The sequence below is a fragment of the Trachypithecus francoisi genome, unplaced genomic scaffold (genome assembly GCF_009764315.1).
Source record: "Trachypithecus francoisi isolate TF-2019V2 unplaced genomic scaffold, Tfra_2.0 Lachesis_group12, whole genome shotgun sequence".
NCBI lineage: Eukaryota > Metazoa > Chordata > Mammalia > Primates > Cercopithecidae > Trachypithecus > Trachypithecus francoisi.
In genome coordinates, this window is record NW_022681457.1 from 15,407,201 (window position 1) to 15,425,285 (window position 18,085).

Here is an 18,085-nt window from a genome sequence, read left to right on the forward strand (position 1 = left end):
CATTGTGGGAAACAGTATGGCGATTCCTCAAGGATCTAGAACTAGAAATACCATATGACCCAGTCATCGCATTACTGGGTATATATCCAAAGGATTATAAATCATGCTGCTATAAAGACGCATGCACACTTATGTTTATTGCAGCACTATTCACAATAGCAAAGACTTGGAATCAATCCAAATGTCCATCAGTGACAGACTGGATTAAGAAAATGTGGCACAAATACACCATGGAATACTATGCAGCCATAAAAAAGGATGAGTTCATGTCCTTTGTAGGGCAGCTGGAAACCATCATTCTCAGCAAACTTTCCCAAGAACAGAAAACTAAACACCACATGTTCTCACTCATAAGTGGGAATTGAACAATAAGATCACTTGGACATGGGAAGGGGAACATCACACACCGGGGCCTATTATGGGGAGTGGGGAGGGGGGAGGGATTTTATTGGCAGTTATGACTGATGTAAATGATGAATTGAAGGTTGCTGATGAGTTGATGGGTACAACACACCAACATGGCACATGTATACTTATGTAAAAATCCTGCACGTTGTGCACATGTACCCTAGAACTTAAAGTATAATAAAAACTAAAAATAAAATAATTATTCTAGAAGAATGAAACATGCATACTGTTTTTTTAAATTAATTTTAATAAGATGGTTTCTCCCATGTGCCCAGGCTGGGCTTCTAAACAAAATTCTCCATCTTCAGTGGCAATGCCTGAGAGGATGACATGGACTTAGGCCTGATATGCAGCCATTCCTGTCTACCCTGTTCCTGCTGCAGGACAGTACCAGCCCAGGGCCCAAATCTGCTGCTGAAGAGCTGAGAAAGAAAATGGAATATCCAAAGCCTCTTACCTTTTTCCAGTCCACTGGAATAGTTACCAGTGCCATCCATTTGACCCTGAGGACACCCACCTGCTGGTCTTTGGCTTCTAAGAGTCAGACCTCACTGGCTTCTCTGGGTCCCAGCTGCTTTCACTCTGCTGAGCCCTGCTCTTTCCCATGGGGGTCACTCCCCTGCCAGGCATGTCCTCCAGCTCCAGCTGACAGGTCAGCCAACACAGAACCAAGAGAATGAACAAAGATTTCAATATCTAGTTTGTCCAGCAGAGATGCAACCTGTACAAAAAAATAAAGAAGTAGAGATGCACACACCTTCCCTGACAATATTGTGTCCCAAAGCAATGTCTTCTGTGCTCCTCATTAAGGAGATCACTGTCCCTCACAACATAGACAAGTGCTTCCAGGGTCTCTCAATTCCTTAACTGGAGGCAACACACATTTTAACACAGTACCTCAGCAATAGAAGTGATGATAATTTACATACTTTGATAAAGTTCCTGAAAACATCCCTATGCTGCAAAATTTCCCTCCAAAAGAAGACAGAAAGGACTTTCCAATTGGAAAACATTGGCCTCCTTGCTTTTCAGAAAAGTACCCTTGAAATAGCCAAAACAATTTTGCCAAAATAAATTGCACAACTTGAACTTTCTTATTTGAAATCTCACAAGACACTACAACTACTAAAAACAGCAACTGCTGGAATAAGAATACAAATAGGGACCAAAGGGATAGAATTGAGAGTCCAGAAATAAAACCTCACCCTTATAGTTCATTGCTGTTGCATAAGGGTGTCAAGATAACTTAATGGAGGAACAATCATCCTCTCAAATAATGGTGCAGAAAGAACTAGATAACCACATGTAAAACAATAAACTTAGAGAACTATACTTCCAACCATATCAAGCAATTATCTAAAAATGGATCAGTGAGTTAATTATAAGTTCTATAACCATAAAAACATCTTAGAAAAAGACATAGGGGTAAAACTTAATGACCTCAAATGTGCCATGGATTCTCAGGTATGACCCAAATGCCTGAAAAACAAAAAGAAAAAATAGATAAATTGGGCTAAAAATGCAAGCCTTTTGTGCATCAAAGGATATTATCAAGAAAATAAAAAGACCAAACACAGAATGAGACATAATAGTTGCAAATCAATCAGACAATTGTTTCATGCCCAGAATATATAAAGAACTGCTACAACTCAATAACACAAACCACCCAATTTATATAAATAGGCAAAGGACTCAAATAGACATTTCTACAAAGAAGATATGCAAATCATCAACAGGGACATGAAAAGAAACTCAACATCACTACTCATTAGGAAAATACAAAGTCAAAACCACAATGAGATCCCACACTACACCTACAAATATGGCTACCATTCTTTTAAAATGTTAAATAACAAGTGAAAGCCTTATGTAGAATTTGGAATCCTCATACATTGCTCGTGAGATTATAAAAAGGTACAGCCACCAGGAGAAACAGTTGTGCTGTTCCTCAAGAAGTTAATCATAGAATTCTCATGTGAAACAGCATCCATTCCTGGGTATGTACCCAAAGAATAGAATCCAGGGACTCAAACAGGTACTTACATGGGAATGTTGATTGCAGCATTACTCACAAAAGATAAAATATGAAAACAATCCAAGTGTTCATCAACACATGAATAAACAGATGTGGTCACACATACAACCGAATGTTAATCTGCCATAAAGAGGAATGAAACTCTGACATCCGCTGGAACACGCATGGACTTTGGAACTACTATACAAAGTGAAATATATCAGAAACAAAATAACATATATGTATAATTCCATCTCTATGAAACATCAAGAATAGGCAAATTCATAGAGACAGAGTACAGGTTATCAAGGTCTAGGGTGGAAAATACAGGGAGTTATTATTGTTCAAAAGATACAAAGTTTCACTTTACAATGATAAAAATTTTTCTAGGAGAAACAGTGGTGATGGTAACTGAACACTGTGTATGTGGGTAATTCCACTTGATTGCACATTTTAAAGTGATTTAAATTGCACATTATTCACAGAACTGTGAAAAATTGATTTCTATTGCTTAATTCACCCAGGCTAAGGTGTTTGTTATGACAGCTGAAGTCCATGAATACATCATCTGACCCAGTGTATTCGATGAATCGTATCACATTTTCAATCAAGTTAACTGGAAGCTCCTGTCCCCAGCAGAACCAGAGGTCCCAAAACAAGAGCTCCAGCAGGGGCTCAACCAGCACAGGTCCCATAGGGCAGCCTCGATGTCAGGCCCTGGATGGCATGTAAGGCCATAGTGATACAACCACAACGTGAAAGTGTAAGTGATTTTACTACTTAAAGACACTGGGGAGCACAGGGCACAACTGGAGACCACAGATACAGAGGTTAGTGAGCCCAGGAAGGGAGGAGAGAAGAGACCAGAAAGCCAATGGCTTTAGTAAGTCCATGTGTTATCTGACAGGTTTCCAGCAGGGAGCTTTAATGGATGGCTTTAAAGCAAGAACAAACACTGGGACCAGGAGATCATGCTGTGACTGACAAGTGGTCACTTTAAATGTGAGGGCAAACGTCAGAATTATCCATTTAAAGAAAGCAGCTGGAGAGAGGGGAGCCCAGCACACCAAGCAGGAGAGATGCCCCTAAGATTTTTTCTCTGGCCACCAACTGGAGCCACTTGAACCAGATACAGTATTGAAAACTGCCATGGTGACCAAGGCCTGCCTCTGATGTTAGGCAAAAAACTTACACCTTAAAAAATGAATGCCAAGGCAACATGACACTATGAGCACTCATGACATCCAGGGACACCAGTAGGGTGTGGTACTGTGCCCTGGAGTCAGAATCCTGGGTTCTGGTCCCTGGGAATGACAAAATGAAAATTACTTGTCCCTGCTGCCCTGGCATTGATCCTCCCACCCTGCTGTTCCCTCTCCTCCTCCCAAGCCCATGTGCAGTGCTCAGCCCCAGACATCACTGCCCCCAGGGTATACACAGTGCCGCCTAGAAACACAAATTCACAGAAGTTGACAAAAATCTGTGTTTCGGACATCCGATTGTGAAAGAGGGAGAACAGTGAATGTAGAGCCACAGAGATTGGCACTCACGGGGCTGGAAGGTGATGGAGCTGCAACATAACATATGGGTGACCCCATGTGAAATGTGCAGATCCTTGCGGAATAAAACACGCAGCCTGGCCTAGGACTAGGGCCACCCACACTTCCCTTGCTGTCCACCAGAGGGCGGCAGAGTCCCTCCCAGCCTGGATCCGAGGGGATGCAGACCTCCCTCAGGAGAACCCAAAACCGAGAAGGGTCCACCCTCACCAGGGTCACCTCGGGATAAGTCCTCAGCGCCCTCCATGCCCCCCACATGGACTCTGTCAGGTCCTCCCTGACCTGGAGGCCCCCACCTGACATCACTCCCTCTGCAGGCAGCTCCTGCCCCACACACCTGCTCCTTCCCTGGGATCAGCTAAAAAGACATCTCCCAGGGCAGCGCTGGTGCACGAGACGCCACACTGGGCGCACCCCCCCCCCCCCCGTGACCTCCCTCCATCCTAATCAACTCTTTCTGTCACTGCTCCCTAAATGCCCGCCCCTGCTCCATCTGTTCTGTTTTCTGGGGCATCCCAGGCCAAGCTTAGCGCTGACACAGAACAGCGGCTGCCTGAGGGTCCACAGACTCCCCGGGAATCAGTCAGGCACCCTGTGACCTGTCTGCCCGCTGCACCCTGTGGGGTTCAGAGCGCATGCGATGGTCACACACAGACACCATCCAGGATGTGGTCACCTACCCCCGGCTGACCCTTGGGAAGACAAACCTCTTCTGTGTCCCAGTCAGGAGAAGGGGGTATTATTGCTATTGGCTCCCAGAACACAACTCACCCCCACCCGCCCTCTCAGGGGTGAGCAGCGTCCCTCCAGACAGGCTCTCTGGCGACTGCCTGTTCCTCCTCTACAGAGAGCAGCTTGGCCAGGTCAAAACCCTCAGGACATACCCCTCCGTATGTCAGCACACGGAGGGCTGAGCCCATCATGACCGCGGAGTAAGTCGGGATGAATCTCTCCAGCTCTGAAACCCCGCTGTGTCCCAGGCTCCCCTTCTTGCATCTCAAGGAGCCATGTTCCACGTGGTTCCTGGGTAACGTCCCACTTCCTCCTGCACCACCAGGGGGAAGGTGTGGTAATCAAGGAATAAACAGCTGGACAGAGAAGAGAGGACACCAAAGATGGTCAGGAACAAATGAGAAATCCTGAGCTCCAGTTCAGCCACAAGACCCCAGGGAGCAATAGAGTGACTGAGAACCGTCTCTTTGACCATGGGACTCACAGCCCCCACTGAGCAACCACCACAGGCCTCTCCTCCCAAGAGGCATGAGAGAGTCACTCTGCACAGGTCCAGGAAGCATAGTTTCCTCTGGGACACCCAGGTCCTGAATATCCATCCTTGGAAGCTGCAGCCAAGTGAGACACAATTAAAGAAAGGAAGGGTCCCTGTCACCAGGCGACACACAACTCACCCACAGCACAATGGGGTGTCCCTGTGACAGGGATCTGGTGCAGCTCCAGCCTCCTGCATTGAAGGTGAGAGCCAGATGGGGAGGAAAGAGGGCAAAGGGTGTGAATGTGCACCCAGACCCAGACCCATGGGGACAACAGGAGCCTGAGGCCCAGGACTGTGCTTCTCCAACATACAGGGTATGTGTGTGACTGTGTGTGTCTGCGTGTGTCTCTTTTGTGTGTGTGTTTGTGTTTCTGCACACAGTGTGCATTGAGGTATGGTGACAGAATCACTGCTGAAAAAGACAGAGGCCTCCACAATTCCCAGGGACCTGACACACAGACAAAAGGAAAAAGAGAAGGAGGGACAAGGAGGCAGGACTGAGAGGGGAGGGAACAGAGAGATGTCCTGGGCACAGACCCCGCCCATGAGCCTGAGAAGTGCTCCTGCCCGGGGAAGAGGCTCAGCACAGAAGGAGGAAGGACAGCACAGCAGACAGCCTTGCCCAGAAAGTTTCTGGATCCCGGGCTCATCTCCACAGAGAAGACGCAGGCAGCACAGGCCATGGGGCCCCTCTCAGACCCTCCCTGCACACTGCACATCACCAGAAAGGAGCTCCTACTCACAGGTGAGGAGAGAACTTCCTGGGAGAACACAGGAAGAGGAAGCAGAATGATTGGATGGGGTTTCCTGGAGAGGATGGGGTTCTAAGAAATAAAAGAAGGCCGAGACGGGTGGATCACGAGGTCAGGAGATCGAGACCATCCTGGCTAACATGATGAAACCCCGTCTCTACTAAAAAATACAAAAACTAGCCGGGCGACGTGGTGGCGCCTGTAGTCCCAGCTGCTTGGGAGGCTGAGGCAGGAGAATGGCGTAAACCAGGAGGCGGAGCTTGCAGTGAGCTGAGACCCGGCCACTGCACTCCAGCCTGGGCGGCAGAGCGAGACTCCGTCTCAAAAAAAAAAAAAAAAAGAAAAGAAATAAAAGAAGCCAGCATTTTGGGAGGCTGAGGTGGGCGGATCGTGAGTTCAGGAGTTCAATACCAGTCTGGTCAACACAGTGAAGCCCCGTCTCTACTAAAAATACAAAAAAAATTAACCAGGTGTGGTGGTGTGCTCCTGTAATCCTAACTACTTGGGAGGCTGAGGCAGGAGGTTTGCATGAACCTGGGAGGCAGAGGTTGCAGTGAGCCGAGATGGCGCCACTGCATGCCACCCTGGGAAACAGTATGAGATTCCATCTCAAAAAAAGAAAGAAAGAAAGGAAGGAAGAAAAAACAAAAAACAGGAAAGAAGGTTCTGTTGGAGCCTAGATAGGGGAAAATATACCAGAGAGGGACAGGGGCTAAAACAGGAAAATCACATTGAACCAGAATTGATAAGAGGTAGGAAAATCTCAAGTGTTCTGTTTTCCATGTTAATCAGCACTGGACACCACATTTTGTAAAATGATAACAATAACTATTATCAGATGACACTTCAAATGAAAATATAAGCAGGGCATGAAACACTGTCCCTAGCAAAAAAACCTCTACAATTGGGGAAAGAAAAGAAACAACGCAGGCATGGAGGGCCCTGGGAACTCTCACATCTACAAAAGTCTGCAGCCTGTCCCAGGCACTGGGGTGCAACCAAGATCATAAAAGTCCCTGTCCTCACGGAGCTCACATTGTCATGGGGAGGAAGACAGACATGCAAAGAGATCTAGAATGTGAGGTCAGGTGTTGACAAGTGCTCTGGAGGGAGCAGAGCAGGGAAACATCAGAAAGGGAAGACCCAGGGTGTCTGAAGGAGGTGTCAGGAAAGAAGTCTAAGGATGCCCTGATGTGAGCAGGACCTGAGGGTGTTGTGGAGGGAGCCATGAAGATCTCTGGGGAAGAGGATTCCAAACAGAAAAATGCCAAGGTCAGAAGGGTTGAAGGAATGGGGGTCATGCTGCTGACCTTCACCCAGTAGGATAGTAGGACACACACACACACACATTCACAAAGGGGTGTGCATGTGTCCTACTGTCCTACTGGGGTGTGTGTGTATCTTCAAGGCTGATGATTGAAGAGATCTTCTCAGGACCCAGGGCCCAATGCTTTCACCCCCATACATAGGTCTCAATATTGACCGATGCTCTCTCCACCTCCTAGCATTACTTTTAATCTTCTGGAACCCGCCCACCACTGCTCAAGTCACGATTGAAGCCCAGCCAACCAAAGTTTCTGAGGGGAAGGATGTTCTTCTACTTGTCCACAATTTGCCCCAGAATCTTACTGGCTACATCTGGTACAAAGGGCAAATAATGGACCTCTACCATTACATTACAGCATATACAATAGACACTGAAATAATTATATTTGGGCCTGCATACAGTGGACGAGAAACAGTATATTCCAATGCATCCCTGCTGATCCAGAATGTCACCCAGAAGGACACAGGATCCTACACCATAAAAATCATAAAGCGAGGTGATAGGACTGAAGGAGTAACTGGACATTTCACCTTATACCGTGAGTGATTCCACATGATCCCTGGGTGTTGGGGGGCAGGGGTCACTTCTACTTTGCACACACAGGATTGTCAGGCCTAGACTGTGCCTGTGTCCCTCTCTGCATTATGTCCCATGTTGGGGTTTTGGCATTTAGTGCAGGACACACACAGAGGAGACAAACTTCAGCAGATCAGAATTCCTTTCCTGCCTCCAGACCCTGCAGACACTTGCTGCACAGGAAGGACAGTATGATGGGGGGTGCTCAGCAGGAGGAGATCAGTCTCAGCCAAGCACCTCATGCCCTCTTCATAAACTTGACCCTGAGAAAGACCCTGGAGAACTGACTAGGGCTTTGCCTAAGAGGCCCCTTGAGATCAGAGAAGCTCAGTCCTAGAAGCCTCAACCCCAGACCCCATCCCTAAATCCTTACTCCAGATAAAGCTGACGAACCTGTGCCAGGGCTGGGTTGTGGCAGGGCTTACTGGGACCAAGGATTTACCAGCTGTCTGAGGACTGTGTCTCCTGGAGCTGCTCACCAGCCAGGGTTCAGCCCTCAGAGCCTCATCTAGGCAAGGACAGAGCTTTCTTCACCGGAGACTCAGAGTGAAGAGGACAGAAAGACAAGCTTTGTAGGCCATCAGCCAACTGCCTTGTGAGGCTCAGGACCCTCCACAGAAAATATAATGTCCCCAGAAACAGAAACAGAAGAGAGAAAATGTACTTGGCAGCAGCTTATCCACAGGGATCAGACCTAAAGGTGTTCTCTCATGGAAGTGAATAATAATAAATGCTGTTTGTGTGAACACCTCCACTGTGCCAACCATTAGGTCAGGTGACTGTGAATAATTTAAAATTTATTCACTGATAGCACGAAAAGTCACAGTCCATTTGCCAGTTAGCTTATATGACTGAGAGAAAACTGAGGCACAGGAAGGTACAGTCACTGAACCAGAGTCACACAAACACAAAAGGCAGATCAGGGTCACATGAGGTCTGTCTGCAGCCACAGGCCCATCCTCTCCTCCACCAGAAGTGAGGGCTTATTGGGTTCCAAGGACCCCATAGTCATTTATTGGCTCAAATCCTCTCTTCTTAGGCATCCAAACCTCAGAGGAGTGAGAGCAAATGGTCAGCTGATTAGTCTGTTCTCCAGAACTAAATCACCTGCCTCAACTGTCAGAGTCAGTGCAAAAAATGTCCAGGCCTCACCCTCAGATCTTAAGCCCTATCACTGAACCTCAAATCCTGTGTTTCCCAAAGTGTCCATGTCACTGGCATGACAAGATAAAGGAGAGGAGCTTGTATTCTTTCCCCACTCACACCCCCCACCAGCTCAAGTCCAGTGACAGACACACACTCAGGTGCTCTCACATAACAAATGAAGGAATTAAATGAAGAAATGAATGATCCATAACCTCTTTAGAGACTGGATCTCAGATGTAGAATCCTAGGAGGTTCTAGCCACACCTGTTCCTTCTCCTTCAGAGGCTGACGCCCATGATTCATCCCCCCACTACCTCTTGCCATTAAAGACACCCTACCTCATGTAACTCTGAAGTTCCTTGGGCACTGGAGGGTTTTCAGGGCTCTCTGGTCCTGGACTGTGGAAATGGGGACACCTAGTCCCTGGGGTCTCTGAAGTCACTGTAGCCCCCACTGTTCACTGCCATGCTGTGTCTGCCTCTCTCTGCTTCTCTGTGTCCCTCATCTTCCTCCAACTTCATTCTAACTGGCAAGCCCTGTCCTGCACAGCTTCTTCCTGCACCCCGAGGCCTTCCCCAGACACTCCCTCTAACTAGGCTGACTGTCCTATTCCCTTCCTGCTAACACTGTGGAATGGCCCATGTCCCAGGAAATGGGAAAGGCACAGAAATCACCTGGAGTTGCCACTCCTGCCAGGCTTCATCTTGAGCTGGTGTCCCCAGGTCACTAAGAGAATAAGCTTCCACTCTATGCCAATCCAGGGCTCTTTCCCTTTGTGAGGCTGGATCCAGATGGTGATTTGCAGTAAATGAAGATTTTAATGACTCCAAGTCTGCCAACAGGAGGACAGAGGTTTATTATTACTCAAATCAGCCTCCTTAGTGGATCAGGGGTTAGAGATTTTCAAGCATAGTTTCAGGGGCACAGGACTAAAAAATGGGTACTGCTGATTGTTTGGGGATGGAATCATGCGGGCGGAGGGAAATGATCTGTTTGTGCTTGAATCTGACTCTAGGTGGGGACCACATGACTGGCTGAGCCCCTAGTCATGAGTATGGATGAGATCAGTGGGTTGCCAGAATGCAAAGAATGAGAAACATCTCAAAAGACCAATCTCAGGTTCTACAATAGTGATGTTATCTATAGGAGCAATTAGTTACAAATTTTGTAAACTCTGGCCAAATGACATTTGAGAAGTAAGGGATTATAGAAACTGTGCCTACATTTTAGCAGAATTCAGTTCCCTCCTATAATCTTACTCTCATGGTCTTTCACCAGTTTTACAAAGGCAATCCCTGGGCAAAATAAGGGTATTAGTTTTAGGGAGGAACTATTATCATTCTTGCTTCAAAGTTAAACCATAAACTAAATTCCTCCCATGGTTAGCCTGGCCTATGTCCAAGAATAAGTGAGGACAGCCAGTATGAGACTAGATGCCAGATGGAGTCAGCCATGCCAGTTTGCTGTCACTGTTGGAATCGTTGCACTGACTCACCAGGGTGTCATAGGCTGGACAGGACTGCTGTCTCCAAAGCCCATGGGCTGATTTCACCCATTTCGTTCGTGACTGCATCCTCAACCTACTATGGAGCTCACATTCTCCAGTCACTTCCTAGAGACTTCTGGTTTCTTGTCAGGCATATAACAAGCTTGAAATTTGTCACTCAGTTCTAAGAGTAAGTAAAAACCTGAACAAACTCAAAAGTCAACAACTCATTAAAATCCCTCAGAGATGGCCAGGCACAGTGGCTCACGCCTGTAATCCCAGCACTTTGGGAGGCCAACGCAGGTGAATCATGAGGTCAGGAGATCAAGACCATTCTGGCTAATACGGTGAGACCCCATCTTCACTAAAAATACAAAAAAATTTAGGCAGGCGTGGTTCCAGGCACCTGTAGTCCCAGCTCTTCGGGAGGCTGAGGCAGGATAATGGTGTCAACACAGGAGGCGGAGCTTGCAGTGAGCCAAGATCGTGCCACTGCACTCCAGACTGGGCAACAGAGCAAGACTCCATCTCAGAAATTTTTTTTAAAAAAAGTTCTGTTAGAGAAATGAAGAATGCTTTTGATGTTTACTGGTAGAATGCACACAGCTGAGGAAAGAATACCTAGCTTGAGGATGTGTCAATAGAATCTTCCAAAACTGAAACAGGAAAATTCAAAAAAAGTGATGGTAAAAAAAAGTGGAACAACATATTCAACTTCATATTTAACATTTTGTATTGACAATAGCAATTTTTAAATGTTGTACTTGTGGGACAATGACCAAGGCTGTAACATACATGTAATGGGAATACTGGTGGTTTTGGGACCTGTTGGAGGTGGCCAGGTGGGTACTATCTGGTGATTTTACTGCCTGTGCAACATATGATTGTTTCCTCATGATGATGCCATTTTCATAAGTTGGGGTTCTTCATGTGGGGGACACATGAGCCATGGGCATCTCACTTAGACTCTTCCTAATTCACACAAACTGAAACTCTAGTTGTATTTCCTGAGGTTGAGAGAAAATGAAGAAAGCATTTCACATACCTGTTTTGGGCTCTTCTCCATTTTTCCTAACTCTACACAGAAATTAGGAACAGGGAGCTCTTTCTATATTTACTAACATAACACACATCACTTCTTTTAATTCAGCATCATTCCTCCCTTTATGTAATTGACACACTGACCAGTTCTGTCCTTTTAACGGGACTCTCTCTACTAAAGGACTTACTATTTTCAAATTATCTTTGGCATCTTTCCTAGAGCATAATGTGATCCTGCTGGAATTCATGGCACACCTAAACCTTAATTGGGTATCAAGACAAATACTACTACCAGAAATTGATCTTAGATGTTTCGACCATCAGTAAAACTTTCCACTTATGACAACCTTTTAATGTTTCCTCCAAATCTTTTTCTGTTTTGTTACTAGAGTCAGAACGTAGCATGAGTTCTAAACTCCTGACATTTTATGCAAAAATTACAGTATTACAAATTGAGCATCCCAAATCCAGAAATCCAAAATCTGAAATGCTCCAGAATCCAACACTTCTGACCACTGATGTGATGCTAAAAAGAAGTGCTCACTGGAGCATTTTGGATTTTAAATTTTTCAGATTTGGGATGCTAAACCAGTACATCTACTGCAAATATTCCAAAATAAAAAAAAAGTTAGACATCCAAAACACTTGGTTTTAAGCTTTCTGCATAAGGAACACTTTATCTGTATGAACTATAGGCATGAAGCTGTACAGGAGATCTCTAGAACCTCCTCATCCTGCATAACTGAAAGCGCACACCCACGGAACAATGCCCTATTCCCCCAATCCCAGCTCCTGGAAACTACTATTCTACTCTCTGATTCACTCTGGAATCCACTGAGATGAGGTACATAGAGTAGTCAAACTCACAGAATCAGAGAGTAGAATGTCTAATGAGAGAAAGCATCTGCAAGATTTCTTCCCAAATATTGGTCTAATAGTCACCAAACCCATATGAGGGCCAGATTTCCACCATCACTTCAAGTTCGCCCTTTCCACCAATCAGTTCTGCATTTGCAAGCATCCACATGTATTTCTAGAAAGATACACATGGTCCTCACCTGCCCTCTACATGGGGAAGGGAGCATCATGGACATAGGACAGGGAACATGGTCTTGGTCCAAAGCTATCAGCTCTTGCCTGTCGCCTTCACTCTTTGTAGGTCATCCCTTGGACTCTGCTCTATCTTTAGAGGTCACTGGCTCAAGTCAGTCACTATGAGACAGCAGGGAAAACTGCCCCAACTTGTGGCTTCACTGCCTGATGACTGAACTGACCTCCAGGCTTGATTCTGATCTACCCTGTGTTATTTCTGCTGAAGTACACAATAACAGGCCAGGCTTCCCGGTACCCAAAGGGTTTAAGGACAATGGCAAGTTCCATCATCCATCTCTAGGATATCCTTGGAAAGGGAAGCTGCAGAGAAAACATACCTTGGGGGGCAAAATAAGACTGAAACTAAGAAGATTCCAGCACTGCATGCTCCAGGTGAGGACCACAGGGTGGGCCAGGCAGGCAGTTGGAGAGGGAGGGACTCAGAGAGGCACCAGGGGCTGTGACTGCTGGTCCCATGTCTTTCCATGACCTAATACTGCTGCTCAATTCACACTTGAGAAAGTCTGTGCTTCTCCCACATAAAGCAGGCAGCCTCACAATCTCTGAGCCCTCAGATTGCCATGCATCTGTCTTGTAACACACACACCTGCCATGGGCTTTTAAGGACTTGGGTGGGCTGAGAGGTGGGAAAGGCCATCTCTGATTGAAAAATGTCTTTGGAGGAATCAAAGGTGCAACACAGGGCAATCTTCTCTCTGTTATCTGCACAGTGGAGACTCCCAAGCCCTCCATCAACAGCAGCAACTTCAACCCCAGGGAGGCCGTGGAGACTGTGATCTTATCCTGTGATCCTGACACTCCGGACGCAAGCTATCGGTGGTGGATAAATGGTCAGAGCCTCCCTAACAGTCGCACATTGCAGCTGTCCGAAAACAACAGGACCCTCGTTATATTTGGTGTCACAAAGGATACTGCAGGACCCTATGAATGTGAAATGAAGAACCCAGTGAGTTCCAGCCGCAGTGACCCAGTCACCCTGAATCTCCTCTGTGAGTATCTTCTGTTCCTCTGTGAGCCAGGCTGCCATCCCAAATACACATGGCTAGAGGCCAGGTCTCCCAGTCCCTCTCAGGTCCAAGTACAGAGACTTTTACTCCTGGACATCAAAGCTGGCATTGAGTACTAAGAGTAGGCTTAGCCTTGATCAACAACGGGAGAGAAAAGGCTGCTCCTGTCATGGGAGAATCAGGGTCCACAGCTTATGATGGGAGAAATGGGTGTATGTCTTAGGCTCCAGATCAGTGAACACAGCAGGGATTTGGCTGGGACTTCAGTATTCTGACTTAGCTCACAGGGTTACTGTGGCCCTTCCACAGACCAGGATTTTCCCTTCCCTCTGACAACATCACCTGTGACTTTATTCTCTTTGCTCCAGATGGCCTGGATGCCCCCACCATTTCTTCTTCATACACCTATTACCATACAGGGGAAGTCCCCAAGCTCTCCTGCCTCACAGACTCTCACCCACTGGCAGAGCATTCTTGGCTGATTGATGGGAAGTTCCAGCAATCAGCACAAGTGTTCTTTATCCCCCAAATCACTAAAACATATAGAGGGGTCTATGTCTGTTTCATCCATAACTCAGCCACTGGTGGAACAAATCTCATAATCAAGAGGATCATAGTCCCTGGTAAGTGGATCCCTGGAGCATTGGCAATATGTTTTCCAGTGAAGTCTATCTGGCTATCAGGGAAGAGCCACCTGCCCTCTGCAAAGGGAGAGGGAAAATCAAAATTCCAGGACAGGGAATATGTTTCTTCTCCAAAACCACCAGCTTTTGTGTGTACCCTTCACTCATTTTAGATCATTCTTTAGACTATACACTAACAATGAACAATGTGAAAGGAAATTCAGAAAAGAATTTCCATTCACATTAACATCAAAAGGAATAAAATATTTTGGAATAAGTTTAACCAAAAAGGTCTAAGGGTTATACCCTGAAAACTACAAAACATTACTGAAAGAAATTAAAGACGACATCAATATATGGAAAGACATTTCATTCTCATGGATTGGAAGAATCAATATTGTTAGTAAGACAATACTACCCAAAGTGAGCTCCAGATTCAACACAACCCTTACCAGAATCCCGGTAACATTTTTTGCAGAATTACAAAAATCTGTCCAAAATCTGACCTGACAGGCTCTTATTAATGATGGCCACAACAGAGACACTGAGAAAAAGATGCAACCATGAAAAGGTGGAAAGTTTTGATGACATAGAAAATAGCAATCAGCCTCTCTCACATCCCAAAGCCTTCAAAAATATACGAGTGCAGCATGGCCAGTATGGAATTGACCAAAAACTAATCACCAAGCTAGAAACGTGGTGAGAGGAAAAAAAAGGGGGGGGGCAAGAATGTATTTGGCTTATCACCTCCCACTTTGGCGTACTAATCTGATGCTGAAAAGAAATGTTCACTGGAGCATTTCAGATTTTGAATCCTTCAGATTTGGGATGCTAAACCAGTAACTATACGACAAATATTTCAGAATCAAGAAATGTCAGAAATCCAAAACACTTTTTGTCCTAAGTCTTATGCATAAGAAATACTCAGTTTGTGAGAATGGTAGGCATCAAGCTGTACAGCAGATCTCTAGAATCCCCTCGTCTTGCATAACTCAACTTGCACACCCATGAACAACTTCTGATTCTCCCCAATCCCAGCTCCTGGCAACCGGCAGTCGCCTCTCAGATTCATTCTGGAATCCACTTACATGAGGTCCCTAGAGTAGTCAAACAAATGGAATCGGAGAGTAGAGGGTCCAATGAAAGAAAATATTTGCAAAACTTCTCCCCAAATTTGTCTCATATCCATCAAACACACATGGTCCATGAGAACCAGATTTCCAGCAGTTCATTCCCACCCTTTCCACCAGTCAGTTCTGCATTTGCAAATGTCCACATGTGTTTCTGGAAAGATCCACATAGTCCTCACCTGTCCTCTGCAGAAGGAGAGGAAACTTAAAGAACCCAAAACAGGGAACATGGTTCTGCTCCAAAGCCACCAGCTCTTGCCTGTCCCCTTCACTCTTTCTAGATCATTCCTTGCACTCTGCTCTATCTTTGGAGGTCACTGGCTCAAGTAAGTCATCATGAAACACCTGCAAAAAACTGCCCCACCTTGTGCCTCCACTGCCTGATGACTGAACTGACCTCCAGGCTTGACTCTGGTCTCCCCTGTCTTATTTCTGCTGAAACATCCAGTCCCAGGCCAGGCTGCTCAGTATCTTCAGGGTTTCAGGACAATGGGAAGTCCCATTATTACTCATCTCCAGAATATCCTTGGAAATGGAAGCTGCAGAGAAATCACATCTAGGGGGCAAAGTAGGAAGGAATTTGGAAGGGGCACAGCAGTTGCACATTCCAGGTAAGGAATCCAAGGTGAGCCAGCCTGCGAGCTGATTAGAGAGGGACTGGGAGTGGTACTTGGGCCTGTGACTCCCACTGATGTGTCTGTCCATGACCCAACAGTGCTGCTCAATTCACACTTGAGAAAGTCTGTGCTTCCCTAAGACAGAGCAGGCAGCCTCACAGTCTTTGAGCCCTTAGATCATCATGCATCTGTCTTATGACACACGCACCAACTGTTGACTTTCAAGGACTCAGGTGGGCTGAGACGTGGGGGATGCCAACTCTGATTGAAGGATGTCTGTGGAGGAATCAAAGGTGCCACACCAGACAATCTTCTCTCTGTTGTCCACACAGCAGAGCTTCCCAAGTCCTACATCACCAGCAAAAACTTCAACCCCATGGAGAATTAGAATTCTGAAGCCTTAACTTGTGAACCTAAGACTCAGGGCTACACCTACATGTGGTGGGTAAATGGTCAAAGCCTCCCGGTCAGTCCCAGGCTAAAGCAACCTGGTGAAAACAGGATCCTCATTGTACCCAATGTCACAAGAAATGACACAGGAACCTATGAATGTGAAATATGGGACCGAGTTGGTAGCACCCGCAGTGACCCAGTCACCCTGGATGTCCTCTGTATCTTTGTTTCCTCTGTGGGCCAGGCCACCAGCTTAAATCCAAACGAACAGAGACCAGACATCTCAGTCTGTCTCAGGTCCACTTACAGACAATTTTATTTCTGGACACCCGAGCGGGACATGACTCCCTGCCCTGGGAAAACCTGGGTAGGCACAGCCTTAACCAAGAATATAAGGGGAGGGGATGCTCTTGTCATGGGAGACTTGGGGTCTAAAACCTGTGATGGGAGAAACAGGTGAATACCTCAGGCCTTGGCTCAGTGAACACAGAAGGGGTTTGGCTGGGACTTGAGGGTGTGTCTTGGCTCAGGGGGACACTGTGTCAATTTAAGAGACCAGAAGCATCCCCTTCCCTTGGATGACATCACCTGTGGCTTTATTCCCTTTACTCCAGATGGTCCAGATGTCCCCAAGATTTTCCCCACATTGATCAACTATGGTTCAGGACAAAACCTCTACTTGTCATGCTTCGCGTACTCTAATCCACGGGCACAGTATACTTGGACAATAAATGGGAAGTTTCTGCAATCAGGACTAAGGCTCTATATCCCCCAAATTACTACAAAGCATAGTGGGCTCTATGGTTGCTCTGCTCATAACTCAGCCACTGGCAGCGAACGTTCCACATTCAAGATGATCAGAGTCTCTGGTAAGTGGATCCCTGCATCATTGGCAATAGGGTTTTAGGTGGAGTCTATCTGGCTTTCAGAGAAGAGTCAGGAAAACATTTTTATTCACAGTCTGTGTCCCATGGGCAGAAGCAAATCCTAACTTCTCCTCTTGAACCCTCACAATTTGTCTCTACAGACTCTTTTCTCCTTGTTTTCCTGTTTTCTCATGGCTGACTTTGTGTCCAGTCTAAGAAAGGTAGGGAGGGGGCTTTTTCAGCCCTGAGCCCTATGTGTTGGAAGAGGCTTCACAGAGGAAAAAGAAGGAGAGTCCTCAAGGTCACGTTGCTTCTCGCTGTCACCAACACATCCCTTTCTGCCACGTCTTTGTTTCCTTTTACCTACTCCATGGGCTACAAGGAACATCTGAGGCTTTGAAACAAGCTCACATTTTTCCCCCAAATGAGAGGAGGAAGCACCTTGGATGAGAGAGGAGCAGCTCAGACTGCTTCCTGCTCTGATCCAGGCTTCTCCAGTGACTGGCCCTGCCTGACTCCACCTAGGGTGGGACCAGCATGTGTGGAGAAAGAGCCCTGGTGGCCTGTCCTGAATTCGGCTAAATCGAGCTGCCAGTTGAAGTGAAGCCTAGGCTGCAGGGAAATAAGAAGAGAGGGAGCCTCGGGGCAGACTCTTGAGCTGTGTCCTGGCTCTGAAGTCACCAGCTGTATGAGGCTGTGGGCACAGCACGTGGGACACAGCACAGAGGACAGTGAGTGATGCACACTTGGAGAAATA

The 18,085-nt window shown here is 46.4% G+C and overlaps 1 protein-coding gene across 1 annotated transcript; it reads left to right on the forward strand.

Moving 5' to 3' along the window:
* Positions 1-5,577: 5,577 nt before the first annotated feature.
* LOC117091928 (putative pregnancy-specific beta-1-glycoprotein 7) lies at positions 5,578-17,369 on the forward strand. The gene is given in 5 exon segments (XM_033224910.1): positions 5,578-5,996; positions 7,509-7,868; positions 13,403-13,681; positions 16,402-16,680; positions 17,077-17,369. Coding segments are annotated over 5 exon segments (1,275 nt in total). The 5' UTR covers positions 5,578-5,932.
* The last annotated feature ends 716 nt before the right edge of the window (positions 17,370-18,085 follow it).